An 18,354-nucleotide genomic window follows, 5' to 3' on the forward strand; every position below is an offset into this window, starting at 1 on the left:
ATCTGCTTTATAGCTACAGCTATCTACAACACTTCAAAGCTAGCTTGCTATAGCAAACATTATAAACACTTATTTTGGTAATTTGATAATGCATTAAAAATTAAAAAAAATTATTTTTATAATTCAGGGACAAAATATAAAAGTACCACTTAAATATAACTTGAATAAATTTATAAAGAAAACAATGCTCACAAACCAAATTACATTAATTATGAAAGCTATAGTTAGCTATAGCTTTCTTATTTAGTTATAAATTCATTTGATTATATGATATAAAATGTTTGTCTTGTAAAGGGACTACAAATAACCAATGTCGCCAATATAACAAAACATCATTAGCTAGCTAAACAAAAATTATCTAGCTAGCTATAACCAGCAGCCAGTAAGCAAAAATAGAAATATATAATAAAAGCCGCTGTTAAATCCCACCTCGTTAAAAAATTATCTCAGCATTTCAGAAAACAAATAATATAGTAATGATATCTGATAACCAAAACTTAATATCTAAATTGAGCAAAACTTAATATCTAAATTCATGTGTCTTTTACAAAATAACTTTAGCCTTTGTCTTTTAATTGCGACCTTTCTTCTGATATGCTTATCAGCAAATAACATTTAAAGACAGGCACCTTTCTACATCGGAAAATACTGGCACATAAATGTTAAAACATGACTGCTTAAGATCAAAAGATGAATAATAAAAAAGGTAGCAAGTTTGGAAATAAATATAAAAGAAAATGGCGGATGGAGCTGCAGAGGTATACACGAGTGCATCTTCTTCACAAAATCCTTTATCAAGAAAGTTAAAAAAGATACTAGAAACTCGCTTAGACAATGATAAGGTAATCTCTTTCTCATGTGTTTTCAGTAGTATAACAGTCCGGCAATAAATACCTTTTGTCGTAAAATATTTTTATCAACAAGAAAACTAGCGACGAAAAAAAGGCAGAGGGAAGTCATATATGGATTTCCCGTCAGCACAACTTTTTAAAACCATGCGAATTACAAATACATATGCCACCATCAAAACATGTCATGTTCGCCATTTCCCCCTATCCTTGCAGACGCAACCTGTCATGCCATGGCTATTTTTCGTAGTGGACAAAAAATGTTACTCAAGGTGCCAAATAAACTGGGGGTGGGAATTTTCTGAAAAATTTAATAAACATATAACATAAAAGTATAACACAGAAGTGCGATCAAAAAACCTAAAAAAGCTAAGATTCACAGCATATAGACCAACAGCCATGACGAGGGTGCTGATAAGCCGCATACGTCGTAAAAAGTGCGGGCGTTTTCGGGCGAGTTCGGCGTTTTAAAAAAAATCAAGTATTCGCCCGAAAAACCCGGCATAGGCGCGAACAATGCCCGAAAAGAAAAAAAGACAGTAATATATGATTCAAAAAATCTATAAAAATTAAAATAGTTTATTTAAAAATTAAAATAGTTTATTACTATGTGGTAGCAAAGTTCTTAGAAGAACTGTTTTTGATGGTTTTTGAAAAAGTTTACTTTATAAATAACTTATAAATAAACTTTATTAAATCCTTTCTTTTCAAGTGCCTTCTTCCTAACCATCGTCCACATGGTTTGTTACAAGAAATTGCATTTCAGAAATGTTCCGGGGAGTTCGGGAAAGTGCAGACGGTTTCGGGGGACAATCGCCAATTTTATTTAAAAAGTCACTCAAACTTGCCCGTATATATGCGGGCGTTTGCGGCTTATTGGTACCCTCTTCAGCCATGTCTCAAATATACCAAAACAGTGACAAAATTTACGAGGCAAGAAAACAATCGGTTTGGTTTCACATAATGGCAGTATCAGACACAAAAAACACGCTAGAATGGGCATGATTTTTTTCAAATTTTTATGGTAAGTAAGATTCCTTGAGCTCCAAATTAATAAACGGGGGGTCCAAATAAGGTCTAGGGGTGACTGAAAATTACTAAGCAAAAGGGGACGTTTATATGGCACCTTAGAGTAGCTATTCTTGGATCCAGGTTAACATGCATGAAATTTTCTGATCATTTTCAATAAAAATGACCAATTCAGCACCAAAATTTATGGAAGCAGGCAAATTTTCAATTTTATACACTAAGTACAACTGGAGCTAGTGGCTGCTAGAAACATCGTCATATGCCTTTCTCTGATGCTCAAAAAACAGACGTGGCATTTTTGCAACAAAATACTGACGATTGCCTTATAAATCAGACAAAATTTCTCACCTGGTGTTATTATCTTTTTAACAACAAAAATCATTTAACTATAACAAGTCCACAGTCATATTACAATATTATAAACTCAAGCTGGCAGCTATTAGAAACCTAAACTTCTAACAGAACTTCGATGGAAGCTTAAAATTTTGATTACATGTACAGGACTTTCTTTTTTGTATTATACTTTTTTCAGATACATTCTTTCAATAGCTTGCCGGATATAGTAACTACCCGAATAATGTAACCCTAATTTTTTCTACATTACATTTACTCATTTTTAAGGTCATCTGAATTTATTAGAAAAGTAAAACTTCTTAATAAAATCAGTGTTTTTGAGATAACTTTAAATTCCAACTCCTAAATGGCATAGAACACAAATTTCACAAACACCTATGCAGTTTTTAACTGTATGGGGATTATTAGAAGGAGGTTGGCAATTTGTAAGCCAAATCATTTAAGTATATTTTTAATGTCACAAAACAATAACATATTGGCATTGCAGGGTTGGAATTAGAAATGTAAAGTCGGTTCGCAAAAATTTTCACTTTGTGATAAAGTAAACCATCATGTGGTCTGAAAACACTGTCGACCACTTATACCATTGATTACTTCTTCAATTAGTAGCTACTTGTTTTTATTTTACTTGTAAGCAATTTTTGTTTTATAAATTTTTTCTATCAAAAGTTACTTCACCCTGGAAAATGTTGGAATTCTCTCTTTACTTTTCCTGGAGAAGGGTTAGGGAGGTTTAAACTGGGGACCTCAAACACAAGAACCGATCGTCTGAGATATTGACTCTCTTAGCCTTTAACTTGTCTCTAATAGCCAAAAAATGTTGCAAAACCTAAAAAAATATGTACTTTAACATCGCCAAACTCACGTCATAATGTAACTATTGTCTTAATCCTGTCTAAAACAGTTCTTAGCCATTTTTTGTGAAATTTTTTGTGTATATTGATTGAGTTGTTTTTTACAAATAAATTTGTTCAAAACAGTCTTTTAGTAAAATGTTGTTGCTTATTATCTTGGCTTCGTTGCAAGATAATGTGAAAAGATAATGCTGATTGCAAGTATTTTGAAAGAATACAGAAAAGACTTTGTCCATATAGCTACAAGAAAAAAAAAGAAAAAAATGTCTTTTAAAACTAACTGCGCTGAAAATAAGAATATTTGTAATTTTGTAAACATTTTGATCTACCAATTCTATTCTATTTTTATTTTTTTATGCCCTCTACTTTACTTATAATAAACCAGCTGTTTTGGCAGGAAGTTCTAGATAACAAACGACTGTTGTAGCTTTGTGAAAATCTAAAATATCACCTAAAACCTCAACTTAGCCAAACATAGCCAACACAACAACAGCAAATATTACTGAAAAATAAAAAAGGAACTGATGGATGGTGCCTGAGGGTCATTGCACAGGGGATGTTCTTTTTTAACTTGTTGGCTCATTTGCTGATTCTTTTATGTAACCACGTTGGCTTTTGGCTGTTTATATGCATATTTTTCAAAGATAAAGAGCACTGAAATTAAGGTTTAAGGATTTTGTTTTTTATTCATTACTAGTTAGAAGGGTTGAACAGAAGAACAATGGAAAAGATCTTCTATTTGAATTTTAGTGATGTCTACTCAATGACCCAGAGACTACCTATTGCCTCTATTGTGAAGAGCTTGAAGCTCGAATTAGGATCCTGTGCTTCCAACGACGGTGAAGAAAGATACAGGGTTACTGTACACGAAATAAAGTTTCATTATTCACATTTTAACATTTTTACATTTTTATTTACAAAAGAAATAAATCTCTAGTGAAATACAAATCAAAATGTAAATAATGAAAGAAATTAACAAGATTATGTATCAAATACTGTCTAAGGAAATATGAATGAAATATTTAAACACTCTTTATTTTTAAACAAAGAAAACATAAATTTTTATCATGTTGAGCAATCACGCAACAAAGATGCTAATATGCATTTGAGCATTTATTTTACCCTTTTTGTTGGAATTGACCAGACAGTAGAGATTAAACGTTGTGATGTTTTTACGTTGTTTATCTTATGAAAGCATATAACCTATATAAATTCAAACGCAGATACGTATATGCTGAAGGGAAGAAACAACATCATAAAAAAATCAAAGGTATATATTTAAGATATATATTTATATATTCAAAATTCGGATTTTTTTTTTCTTTCATCATCATCATCATCATTCTCGGCTTAACGTCCGTTTTCCATGCTAGCATGGGTTGGACGAAGAAGATAATTTCAGAGAAGATAATGTAATATTTCAACTACTCGTGCAACAGAGAATTTTTAACAGAAACATTAAAAGTAAACATGTAATGTAAATGGAGACTTCGCTCTTGTCTTTTGATATTAAGTTAAAAATCAAGAGCATACAGTGTTATGTGTATGCATAATTTGAAATCACAGAGTAGAGAATTCATAAAGTGTTAAAAATGTGAAGAAACTACATTATCACTGTGTCGTCATTTATTTTTTACAGATTGAGTACTAAATGTTGTGTGGCCTAGTTCCATGGTTGTTTTATAGTGCAGGCATGCTAGAGAATGCCACTAGCAAATTTTAAATGCTGTCTGCCTGTCATGTGTGCAGGGCAACAACTGCCTTTCTCTCATTTTTTCCATGATTGTAGGTCTCCATTCTTTATTTTATAGGAATTGATTGATGCATTAAAGGCTCTATCAACATTTTTTGGTGAAAACACCTTACGAGCAAGACGTAATCTACGTGGTGATGTTGAACGGAGAAGTCTTGATATAAGTGAAAAATTTGAGACACAGTTCCGTGATGTCAAAAAGGTTGGTTTATTGATTAGTGTGTTTAAGGATTAACTTTGTCTTTTTTAACAGAGCTGGTTTTACTAAATTGAATTACCATCCTCTTATTGTTGTTTTGAAAGTGATTACATGTTGTTTACACTGGTATATGACGAGTAAAGTCCAGGTAAATCCCCGTAAAGGAGTATAAAAGAAGTTATTATTATTATAAGTTATGCAAGCTGAAAAATGTAGAACTTTTAAAAAACTTTTTACATCTGCCATGTTAAAGTATTATGACTTTTCACATTAAAACACACACAATTAGATCTTACAATCTGAGATGGTTATTCTTTAGCATAAAAAACGCTTTCATATCAGCCCCACAGAGATTGTTAATATCTTTGCATACATTTTTTTAAACATGTAGAAATTGGATGAAATTTCTGATGATGTTCAAGCAATGAACAAATGTTGTCAAGAAATGACGAAGCGTCTGAAGGTACTCAATTTTTTTTTTACTTGTATCTGTTTGACTTAATGTTCTAACCGACTGGTGGCCTTGTGATAGAGCGTTAATCTCCATTGCGGTCTTGGGTTCAACCTCAGCTGAGTCAAGCCAGAGGCTATAAAAGTGCAAATCATCCTTTTACATGAGAATAGGATTGATATCTTAGGCGGTTGTCTAGTTAAGCAATTATTGTGCTTGCATGCTTTTCAAACCTGCAATGGAAGCTCTAAATGTCACTAGGACGCCCTTGCAGGAACTCAGTGATAACAGTTCTATTAGGAACTAAAGAGCTTATGCTGGGTAAGATAATAATAACAATAATCTTTCATCTGTGTTTAGAACTCAAAAGAGTCCACTTCTGAATTGATTGTAAAAACTACCAAGCTTCAAAATGAAAGGTGTGTAATGTCTTAGTATATGACGAGGTTTTATTGTAAAAATAAACAACTGTTGGATGACAGCTAAATTTGTGTTAACATTTCTTGATCTGGTAAGGAAAACTGGGTATTTTATTAGAATTTCGTGAAACTCTTAACACTATGCAGCATTTTAACTAAGAACAGTTATATATAAATTTCTAAATGTATGGTGGCAAGTAAATAATTAAAAGAGACAAAAACTTGTTTGGTAATTAATGACGAGGCTTTATAAACTTTCATAAAATAAGGTACTAAGCTATGATTGCAGATAATTCGTTTGTATATATAATTCTTTTGTAGAAAACAACTTGAACTTCAGTCCACTCTGGCTGAATCCTTTCTAGAAAAATATCAACTCAAACAACATGAAGTAAAGGCTTTGAGAGTATCGAAGGATAGTATTGTAAACGAAGTATGTGGTTTAATTGTTGTCTACCTTATCGAATTCTACCAGATAGATTCCTTACCACATGTTTTTTTAACAATGTTTGAGTCTGCAAACAAGGGATTTTAAGAAAGCAGAGTTGCTGAAGGGATAGAAATAAGAGAAATTGTAGTAATTAATAGCAATACGTTGAATGTAATAAAATTTGTTGATTGTCATAATTTTTTGTTCTCAGGATTTTTTTAACGCATTAACAAGAGCCAAGCAAATACATCAGGACTGTAAAATGCTTCTTCGTTCAAAACAACAAACTGCAGGGTAGGTGAAACAGCTTTTCTAAAATTTGCACATTCAGTTTCTGTGTTTTTCTTACATTTGTGAACTGTAAACTAATATAAATATCTGTTATCACCATTAGTTTATAACTTTACCAAATTTGTTAAAGTTATAAACTAATGGTGATAGCTTAAAATTTTGTAAATAAATTGTAGATTGGAAATTATGGAGTCAATGGCGCTTTATCAAGAAACGGCTTATGAAAAATTATACAGGTGGACACAAGGTGTGTACTTAATAACTTCATTACATCGATGCCATAAATGTTATTGTATACGAATCATCTTTTTACTGTCATCCATATAATTGAAAGCATTTGTTAATTTTAAACCAACTTTAGGCTTTGTGTTGAAAGGAAACAAAAAAACACCAACACATTTCATCTTTTTCATTTCAAAAATTCTTTTTTACTTCATCCTCATTTCAACACCTGCTCCACACATTTTTTACAATCAACCTCCATTGTAAGTGTTCGTTTTTTATCCACACGTTTATCCACACATTTTGCGACTTTTTTTACAACATATCCGTCTTGTTCGAGTGAATGGTGAAATGATCTTTCGTTTTAGATATTTGCACATTCTTAATTCATGTTATCTTTGTTTTTAAGAGGAATGTCGTGGTATGACTGGTGATATTCCTGACGTCAGTGGAGGTTTGTGTCGAGCGATCGAAGCTTTACAAGACAGACAAGTGCTGTTGCGGTATACATTCGATGAGCTGGCTACTGCACGAAGAACAGCAGTTGTGCGATGCTTTATTGATGCCCTCACTCGTGGAGGTAAGTGCAACTTTTAGGAAGGTGTGAGGTGTTTTTGGGATACTAAGAGTCTCAGAGATGGAAGAGTTCTTTAAATAAATAAGAGCGAAGAGTCAAGTTATAAGATAAACATATTCTAGTAGCTTCTCTGCTTTGCTTTAACATTGGATAGTTACTAAAGTCACTATTTCGCATGTTCCCAGCTTTAATTTTCAGGTTTCTTGTGTTATATAGGTTCGGGTGGTACGCCAAGACCAATCGAGTTATATTCTCACGATCCAGTTAGGTACGTCTATCTTCTGTTGATTGTTGTTATAAGTACAGTTAGTGTCCTCACTGTGTGCAAACTATGCCAAACCCCTTTTTTCGTTTGTTAGCGAATTTCTTTTTTCTTTTTAGATACGTTGGTGATATTCTAGCCTGGTTGCATCAAGCCGTTGCTGGAGAGAAAGAGTTGCTTCATAGCTTATTACGACGCACAAAAATAGCAGGTATGCTAAAGTGTATAGACCTTGAGTAGCGCACATGTATTTATTTCCCTTCGTAACTGTGTATCTTTAATATGAGGCCTATTTTTTAAAACATTCACGACCTATTTTTTGGATATTTTCGGCGACGTTCCGATATTACCAAACAACATGACCTTGCCATCACTGCGTAAGCGTGCAAAAGTTGTTGATTTTAACAAGGTAAACAACGCTTCCCTTTGTAGAATAGTTCACATTACGACTAAAACCAAAGGATTCGAGATAGCGTGACATGCTGACCTCAGCGAAAATCAGTTCCGCCTAATATTTTTTCGCTGTGAAGTGTGAATGCGTGTGAATTACATATAAGTAGCGTTGCTAATTGCTTCTAGTTCCAATATTCGCAATTTGGTCATTTTTCCTGAAATAATTGTGCTGGGTTGTACATATTCTTCTTTCTGAATGCTTTACGTCTGTTCATTAGATCACAAACCTATGATTTTGGAAATCCTCAATCATATCATGGATGGTGTGTGCAGACCTTTTAAGGCGAGTGAACAAATTTTTTGTCATGTCATATTCCGTCTTGTAACTCTCTGTATATTCGAAAAACCTTTCTATAAGTCCTAAATAAAACCTAATTTAAGTGCACAGGTTTATTATGTGAATCAGTAAAGGTGCTACTGACAGAAGTATAGAAAACCCCACTGTCATACCTCTTTGTGTCCCTTTATCCACGTGAGTTAGTAACCAAAAGCAAATTTCTTTTCTTTTATAGGTTCGAGTGGAACAAGTGATCACTTCCGAAGCAGAAGCTCCAACTTTGTTTCGTCTTGGAAATATACTCAAGTTTTACGAAGATACTCTTCTGTACAGATGTTTGTTTTTCTTATTTTACAATATCAGGGCGGCCACCACTCCTTGATTTGCGTCTTAATGAGTGGTCACCCTAAATATTTGATCTAACCGTATCTACTAACTTTTGAGCAAATCTGGGTTGCCATTTTATTTTGGGAGAAGTAGAAGTATTGATTTCCCGAAAGAGTTGCTCTTATTTGAGGTTGGTTTTTTTTTTCCATCATAAGTACAAATTCGAATGAGTAGACAATTCTTCGGTGGTTTTCATTTTCAGCTTTTCACGAAACTAAGTTGTTTCTCTGGATTTAGCGCTATTTTTGAATCCGAAGATGTTACCATGTTAGCAAGTATTGAAGAGATGAGACACTTGAGTCATCAAATGTTTTTCAACAGTTTGTCGTGTTATGGTAGTAAGCTGGCAGAGAAGGTGAATAACTTTCCTATGTTACATCTCAAAATTCTGCTAATTGGTGTTTCCCAGTGTTTAGTGTCAACCTGCAAGTATTTGATGTCATCAACCCATCTGTTATACACGGATGCATTGTCTTCATGTATTTTTAGGTAGATATACCGCCACCAGATCTAAGTCCTTCGCAGACTGTTAATACGACAATGCAGTTGTTGAAAGATGTTCTCTCAAGCCATGACTCAGCTATTACTCCTCTCAAAGAAAGACAACAGGATTATGGGAAGGTAGAGGTTATTTTTAACTTTTTTAACTTTTTTTGGAGAAACTACTTCCGACTTTACTTTCACTTACTTGTGTAGTTTTTGTAACCTTATCGTATCTTTCTTTTGTCAGATACTTCTACCTCCAGGTCAGTCAAAAACATTCCTAGTAATTAATTAAAATATTGACGGAAAAGATTATTTTTATACATTCGTAGACGAGACGTGTTCAAGCAAAATTAGATGCTAATTTTGATTTGTTCTTAACTTTCGACCGAACTGGAAGACCATTTTCCAATCCGTGCTTACATTTCAAGTTTCCTTTTAACAAGTAAAATATACTGACCGCCATCCAGTCGTAAATTCTTCTGCTTTCCTCTTAGATCTTCTCGTGTTTGTTAGACCCGTTGGTTCAATGTTGTGTTCTCGCCGCTAGTCGTTTAAATTCTGCTGACATGGCGACGTACATGGTGAACTGTTTGTATCAGATGCAAGTCACTTTAGCCGTGTACGAATTCACTGACATTAAGTTAGAAATGTTGGCCATTCAGGTAAGTTTCGTGTGACTGACCACGTAATTGTAGCTTTCAGTGGTTTCCTTTTGTTATGATGTTTTCGCATTCATTAGTTACAAGTTTAAGTGTTTGCTTTTTTGTTGATGTGTATCTAGTTTTGTGTGAAATTTTTTCCGCCCTTTGTAGAGTTATCAGGGCATATGTTTGTAATATAGCCCAATGCCAAAACAATAACAAGAGAACATTGACCAGTTTTCCCTGTCTTCAGAATTTCTTTTTGACGAGATAAATCGTATCTTCTTTTTAGACGCTTTAATTCATTCCCATCAATTACCAATTCTTACTAATATTTTTGTGTCCCAACAGTTGAGAAATTTCAGAAGGATTTGCTAACTTAAGTACTTGCTATTCAACTTTGAACGGCTGAAGATAGAAGTGTCACTCGACTTATGGAGATTTCTGGCAATTAGTGTAACTTCAATATTTCATTCTTGCTTTAGAACGATGCACACACCGAAACGTTGACGAACGAACAGGCATCTTTTATTCTCTCCAGATCTGGTCTGGGAAATATATACACGCCTTTAAAAGAAAATGAAAATAAAAAAGTAACTTTTTTATTTATTTATTTTATTTATTTTCTTCATTGTCAAATTGTAACAACAGTAAGCAAATGGTAATTGGTAATAAAATTTATCAACTGCTCACTGAATATCTCGCAAGTAAATGTTTTTTAACATATTCTTCAGTTGCAGATTCAGATAAGAATGTTTTAGGTTCTTTGACTTTAATATTTATAAACAACTATAATTTCCAGCCTAGATATATTCTTATCTTAAAAAAACTTCAAAAGTGGGTATTTTTAAAGTTGCGAAAGAATATGTAATCCCAACTCTCTCAGTGCTCGCTTAAACCTTGAGCAATGAAAGAAGTCAACCGGGAAAGTTATTTTTCGAATTAGCAGCGAGGAGAGTTCAGGAATTCCAAACATTGTGAAAACGTCTTTACTGTAGAATATATCGTATATGCGTGTAGAAGTTTGAACCATGCCATTATTCATAAGTTCTTATTATTGTATTTTCTAGATATCTCTTACTCATGGTATAGATGAACAGTTGGTTAAAATAGCCATGGTGAGTTTTTTGTAAATTAGAAATAATGAAATTTTGGATAACCACCATAATGATTAGAATTACGCCCTGGGCGCTGATTTTTAATATGGGCGCTCAATCATGTGACTGCTTACAAAATGTTTGCGTTAATTCGAATCATTGCAGCATTCCTCCAATATCACGCCAACCGCATAAAGCAACTCACACGCACGCCTTACATACCCATATTGGACTTGTTTTTTACTATTTTAGTGTCCTTTTGTTGAGTTTCTATTAGTTTTGTCTCGATCTCTCAGTCGAAACGCATGCTATACCTCAACCAGCAGTTTTCACAACGTCGTGATCTCGCACACAATTTTAAAAATACGTTTAGACAAAGTTTGATCAGTATTTATCACATCCCGACAGTTTGAACATGCCTCAGTTGGAACTTATACGAAGTACACGCATAAGGTGAGGTAACTTTTTTGATTTCAACTATCACTCGATAGCACCTTTTTGTTTGCTATTATAAATTGATGCTCCGATTAATGAATATTCTTTTCAGGGATACGATTCGTAAGAAAGCCGTAGATTTGATAAAAATGGCATTTTCAGCCGTTTACGCTGTGATTACGGACCCTAAAAGTAAATATGAAAATGCTGAGCATTTGATTGGTCGAACGCCAGAACAAATCAACCAATTACTGAGCTAATGTAATTTCCGTAGATCGTATTTTGATGCTATGTCAATTTAGACGGATTTATTTTTGATACGAAATAAACTCCAATATTTATTTGCTATGCAGGTTTTTTTGCTTTTTTTTTTTGAGCATGTTTATTTACTCGCGAGTATTTTAAAAAATGACCGTTCATGATACTGGTTAGAAGGGACAAAATTTTATCCCTAACTAATCTTCATAATTTTAAAAGAAGTCGGGATGAAATTAATCCCTAGACAAAAGTTCATCACCTATCCTACCTAATCGGGACAAAATTTCTCCATATAATCACTTACCCCGGCCAGCCGAGTCTTATTATACAATGCACCTATGCGCTTTTATCGATTCGTTCTAAAAAATGAAATGAATGATGGCGGAGACAGCAAACGAAAGATGGCGAAGACAGCAAACGAGTGATGGCGGAGTCAGTAAACGAAAGATGGCGGAGACAGCAAACGAAAGATGGCGGAGACAGAAAACGAATGACGGCGGAGACAGCAAACGAAAGATGGCGGAGACAGCAAACGAATGATGGCGGAGACAGCAAACGAAAGGTGGCGGAGACAGCAAACGAATGATGGCGGAAACAGCAACAACAAACTTAAGAATCATTGTTTGCGAATAATCTGTCTTACAAATATATGTTACTATAAATGCATAGGTTGTACCGCTGATAAAGTTGATCAATATGTAGAAATACTGGGCCCACTTGCTTCAGATTTTCCAGAATTTTCTCAATACAACAACCACGTAATAATTTAAAAGAGATATCATTTTTCTTTGATTTTTTTTTTTTTTTTTTTTGATTTTTTTTTTTTAGTAGCGACAAAATATACCATTCACAAATTTTGTTTGATATGATGAATGCAAACCAGGATAAACTGCACATAATTCTGCTGCCAAAAAAAATATTTTGTTAAGATAATTATTTTTGTTTGTTTTTTCTCGTGATGACCGTATCGCGTTTAACTAGGTTCTGTAAAAACCGTTAACGTTTAAGCGAGGTTCACATCTATACGGAAAACGTTATTCTTATGTAAAAAAATAATTCTTAAGGCCGTTTCAAAAAATACAATTGACTCCCTCTAATTCGAATTTATAATTCGAACGAGTGCTCAGTCACCGTCAATTTTCCTTGAGAAACTGTTATAAAAAACTTTGTACAATTCGAATTTCTCTAATTCGACACTTTCTATCATTCGAACAGTTTTTCAGCCCCCCCCTTCAGCACTATTCTCTTCCTAATTCGAATTTTAGAGTTTAAACATGGCTTTAACAAATTCAATTGTCGACCTGAGAAAGCACTTGGTGATGCAACTCGTATTGTCGAAAGCGATTGTCTCTCCAATGTAAAGCAATCAAATATCCAACTATTTTTCAAATAGTGTTTTTTTTTGTGTGAACTATGAAAATAAAGATTGAACGAAACTTGAATTGTGTTTTCTTGATTGTGGTATAACGTAATTTCTCTCTATAATTCGAATTTTCACTTTCTGAAGCTGAGAGTTCGAATTACAGAGACTTTCTATAATTCGAATCTCTCTATAATTCGAATTAGGTAGATTCAACTGTATGCGGATTGTTTCTGAACTTTTGTGTTCACATCAAACAGAACACGAATTCGTAAGAATAAAGACGGCTTTTAACTATGAACGTTTGTGATAGAAAATGCTTTGCGCTACAATTTTATAACCTAAATAACGAAAAGAAGACCGAAGTTAACATAAAAATGATCTACAGAATTATTTCTTCAAAAAGAATAAAAAAGTAAGTGCAACATATTGCTAAGACTAAAATTTTGATTTTCGCCTTGACTATTTTTTTGTTCTATGCTTCGTTTTCTTGAACAGAAATAATCACAGCAATCCATTAAAACTTCGTAAAACAAAAACATTTAGGAAATAGATTTAGAAAGATCGAGCGGTGTTGCTTTGATGTTCCCATTTTGCATGTTATTCGCACGAAAAAATATCAAAAAGTTTTGATATTAATTCGCATGCTAATTCTTATCTAATTCATACGAATGACAGATGAAGTGCATAACGTGCGAATAAGGGACCTATTCATACCAAAAACTTTCATTCTCATCGCATGCGAATTGGCAATAGAATTACGTTATTCGCATTGGTGTAAATTTGTCTTTAATGGTTTTCTGGTGCAGGCCATTGTAAGTTAGTCCTTTGACGTTTATGTGCCTTATCAGGGAAAACATTGAGAAAATAAGCGTCTATTTTAGGGATAGTAAAATATCACATTTTTTTTAAATCTAGGGCAGGGAGAGTGAGGGAGGGTGATTTGTGAGTCATCCCTAAATATAAATAAGTTATCATATTCGGTGTTTAACACAAAAACAAGAGTGGTGTTTACTACAAGAGCGATCAAATCTCACTTTTGAACAAGAAGAACCTTAGATCACCAGTTGGTTGTTCCCTAAGGTCCATAAATGTGCCCAGAACATTTTGAAGAGTGTTTCGCAGATGTCAGAACATTTTGAAGGGTGTTTCGCAGATATCAGAACATTTTGAAGAGTGTTCGCAGATATCAGAACATTTTGAACGATATCATGCAAGCAATTTACAAATGCAACTACTTTATGCAGAAAATCGTTTTACTTTCACAACTCTTCAATTTCCCCAATTTTTTTCCATAGAGATAAACCTTTTGGTTAATTTCAAAAGTGTATTAATTCCCCGTTTTATTTCAATGCTCGTTAGAAGGAAGGTACAATGCGAGGTCATCTGACTATCACAGACATAAAGTCACAACGTTCAAACATGGTTCCACCTTCCAACGTTCTTGTGACAATCCAACAACAGGTTGTATCCTACGTTTTCTTTAAACTAATCTGTTGAAAATTTTTAGAAAAGACATTGCACCTGACTTCACCTTAAGCGCTCCTATAGATGTTCAATGCAGCAAATCTGTGCGAATTAAAAATTGCCATTACTCAACCAGTAGAAATATCTCTATAAAAGAGGAAATTGAAACCGCTAATTAAACTATAACTGGTTTATCCCCTGTTTGACATTCTTTCACATTTTTGTGCAATGAAAAAACTTTATTTCACACCCTGGTCTGCACATTGAGAAATTCTGATAATCGAAACAAAAAAAACCACCTTCGATTAATCTCCTAACCTTCTTTCGTCGCCAACAACGTAAAAATCCCCTGAAAAATGAGATTATAATGAAATTATTCTTATTTAGGTTGGAAGCTTAAAACAAAATATAATTGTCTGTTTTGAAAATTAAAAAAATGTGTTTTTAGATGAGGTTGTTAAACAGGTATTAAAAAAGCGGTTACGCACGCAATACTACGAAGGTAGATGACTCATAACAGAAAACAAGAAAAAGATTTAGAAGGTTTTCTGATATAATGATAGAGTTTAAACAGAAACAAAATTTAGATCCATGAGTTTTAATCACAAATTTATTTTTTTGTTAAAAGAAAAACCATGGCTAGTTGTTTCCAGGTTCATATACGGAATAAGAAAACCCTTACGAATTTCATACTCGATCCTTCTTTTTTTTATTAAAGCCAACCTTTTTTACGTTTTTTCTGAAATTTTTCTTTTTTCACGTCAAAATTCTTCTCTTTTTGTTTTTATATTTTGATCATTTTTTTATTCATTTTTCGACGCTTATTTTTTCCAAATCGAACGTTTGAGAAAAACAACAACGATATCTTCATTATAAAGATGATGTCAAAATAAAAAGTAAACAACAATAAATACTGCAAATTATTCTGCCACGTTTGTTTTCGAAAAAATTCACAATTATTATTCTATTTTGTAAACTGAAAACTCGTCCGTAAACTGACCCTAGCTTCTTCTTTTTGAGCCACCAATTAACTGTTCAAGAAGAACATACCCAACCTTTTTAAAAAAAGTACTTATGAATTGAAACTGAGAAAAATGCTACCTTAAAATTTGATAAACACAATATCTAGCAAGAATATAACCCCCCTCCCCCCCCCCGCGTAACTGAATCAACTCAATGCTAATTTCAACTTGAGATCGAGTCTGCTGATATATCCCGCAATATTTCAAACCACTCAAACGTGAAATTCCCAAGGGATTTTTTATTCCGAGAAGTAAAAACCATCGTGTACAAAAAGAGAATATTTTTAGACGGAGAAAAAAAGGAGCAATACACAAAATATAAAAAAGCGTAGCAAATTTACAAAGACAAAACTTATACAAAAGCGGAAACATTTTAAATATACATGGAATCGTAAAAAATATAAAAGATATAAAAAAAATTATCAGATATAAAAAAATAACCAATCATCGAAGGAGAAGTCGAATACTTTAAACACAGAAATATGTTCCGAAAATCACGCCTGTGCTAAACTTTCACACTCGCTTTTCTTTTAATAATTTACTTTCATCACAAATCAATTGCAGAAACACACAAGCTGCGGGTAAGGCTGCGGGGTAAAATTGCAGTTATAATGTAAATGTGATGGCGACTTCTCTCCCAAACTTTTTCCAGATCGCGCAGGACTGTAGATAAGCACGGGTTCCCCTTGCACATCTGGCACCTAAAAAAATCCATTAAAACAATATACATCTTCACAGTTTAACTTGTTTGCTCATTTTCTGTAATAAAAAAGGAAGTAAATAGAGAGAATTTAACAAGGCTTTGACCATATTTATTATAAATATTTTTTTATTTTTTTGAATAAATAATTAGTCTCACGGCTCATGGAAATTTAGTATATTATTGGCAGTAACTCTACCTAAAACATTTGTGAAAAAATTGTAGCTTTTTTTTTCAAAATTTTCTACAAAAAAAATATTTCATTTTTTTCATGGCTAGAGCCTTCCTATTTCGTAACAGTTCACTTTTTTAAATCTCATTGTTAAAACGCAACAAAAGAAAGATTTATTTGAACAATGGATGGGTGAAACTGTATTGTTTTTATAGAAATCGGTATAACCCCGTTATAGCATAATGATGGGTGTGAAAATTACAGGTGATTATAACAAACACCTGCTCTGTGTGTGATTAAAGATGAAGTTCCACCCAAGAACGAAACTTTTCTTGTGGACAGAAATAAAAAAAAATAATTATAAAAATGAAAAAAAATTTAGCTGATTCAGCATTTTTCTCGTTCCGTTCAGTTTACCTGTTGAGTGGAAATTTAGGTTAACTTCAAAAAGATAACTTTGTCGAAGGATTTTCAGAATAGCAAAATTAAAAATATACCTGTTTTCTTACGGCCGGCCCTAGATTTAATTTTTGGCCATTCAAAAAGAGCTGTCCATGTTTCAATACATTGCTGACATCGCATTGCCCGGCGAAGGAGACAAAACCATATCTATGGAAAACATCAAATAATGAGAACCTGGGGACGAAGTACACGTTACAACAAACGACTTTATAAGAATCATACTTTCTGGTTCGCGTCTTACAATTCTTATATAAAACAAAATACGAGAAAAAAGCAAATATCTCTTTTTCAAAAATATATACAGATTGGTAACAAGATTTGGTGTCTGGATGATCGAGCTTAGGGATTATTCTTAAAAATTCTCAAATTAGAAATCGAGCTTTGACGATTCTTATAGAAAGATTTCTTATAAACTTAAACACTGAACACTTTTTGATATAAAAAATTATTTGTCCTAAAACCCTAAATACACTATGTCCATAAATACACCGTAATATTTTTTACCCCTTTGAAGCCCCAAATTTGTTAAGAATTATTTTCGCTTCAACAACTGTTCCATATCGTTGGAAATACTGAGCTAATTCTTTTGCTGTTATCTGAAAGAAAAAATAAATAATTGAAAATATTTTTTTTTTATATTTTTATTTTCTCATCTCGACGAAGCTTACATTTTTCGCCAAACCACCAACGAAAAGTCTTTTCGGGAATTTCATTCCATGGATATAAACAGAACGATCCTAGAAAAGCATAAGTAACAGTAACACAGAGAAATAAAAATAACAAAAACTAAAAAATCCATTTTTAATATCTTACCATATTTTTGGAGCTGAAGAGAGTACAATGCGAACGCAATGAAGATGTTGTTAGAATGAACCTTCCACGTGCTTACAATTTTTATATCTTACTCAAACAATGACATCATAGTATTGCGTGCTCTCCTTCTCCTCTCCAGCTTTCTCATTTGCAAGTACTTGTTTACAATCCCAAAGGTGGGGTCAAAGAACAAGATGTCGTAAAAAGTTACTTTCACACCTCACAAAACAAAGAACCGTGTTGATGGATTTTCTTCTTTCTTGGTGCGACCATGTTCAGGCTCCACAGGCATACTTTTAGGGCAGAGAAACTTTCGCGGGCAGAAACTTTAGCGCATTAAAAAACAAACGCGAAATTAATTTGTGGAATAAACTTTCGCGTTTTGCAGTTTTTGCAACAAATTTTGCGGAAAAAATTTCGCAACTGAGCAAAAAATAGAATTTTTGTTAATTTTTTGAATTTTTCTTGCTTGTTTAAAGTTGATTTTTTTTAGGGAGGGTTTTAAGTTTGCTTGGAAAAAAAGAATTTTTCGCGTAAAAAACTTTCGCGTTTTTTAAATTGGCTATGATTTCGCGTGAAAAAACTGTTTTGAAATTTCCAAAGGCAAAAACTTCCTCGGAAAAGGGCCAAAAGCG

The 18,354-nt window shown here is 33.2% G+C and overlaps 2 protein-coding genes across 2 annotated transcripts; one reads left to right on the forward strand and one right to left on the reverse strand.

Moving 5' to 3' along the window:
* Window positions 1-682: 682 nt before the first annotated feature.
* LOC130636796 (conserved oligomeric Golgi complex subunit 6-like) lies at window positions 683-11,813 on the forward strand. The gene is made up of 19 exons (XM_057446641.1): window positions 683-842; window positions 4,897-5,040; window positions 5,429-5,500; window positions 5,849-5,907; window positions 6,229-6,340; window positions 6,549-6,631; window positions 6,805-6,875; window positions 7,260-7,430; window positions 7,644-7,695; window positions 7,809-7,900; window positions 8,361-8,425; window positions 8,655-8,746; window positions 9,044-9,161; window positions 9,296-9,427; window positions 9,787-9,954; window positions 10,419-10,526; window positions 11,004-11,051; window positions 11,404-11,483; window positions 11,578-11,813. Exons 1-19 carry the CDS (start codon window positions 738-740, stop codon window positions 11,723-11,725), a joined length of 1,920 nt encoding a protein of 639 aa, XP_057302624.1. The 5' UTR covers window positions 683-737; the 3' UTR covers window positions 11,726-11,813.
* A 3,925-nt stretch (window positions 11,814-15,738) lies between these two features.
* Window positions 15,739-17,992, reverse strand: LOC130637044 (deleted in azoospermia protein 4-like). Its single transcript, XM_057446896.1, has 5 exons — window positions 17,939-17,992; window positions 17,575-17,643; window positions 17,411-17,502; window positions 16,942-17,053; window positions 15,739-16,273 (listed from the first exon to the last, which is right to left on the reverse strand). The coding sequence occupies exons 1-5, from the start codon at window positions 17,990-17,992 to the stop codon at window positions 16,127-16,129; spliced, it is 474 nt and encodes a 157-aa protein (XP_057302879.1). The 3' UTR covers window positions 15,739-16,126.
* Window positions 17,993-18,354: the final 362 nt, after the last annotated feature.

The sequence above is a fragment of the Hydractinia symbiolongicarpus genome, chromosome 3 (assembly GCF_029227915.1).
Source record: "Hydractinia symbiolongicarpus strain clone_291-10 chromosome 3, HSymV2.1, whole genome shotgun sequence".
NCBI classification, from domain to species: domain Eukaryota; kingdom Metazoa; phylum Cnidaria; class Hydrozoa; order Anthoathecata; family Hydractiniidae; genus Hydractinia; species Hydractinia symbiolongicarpus.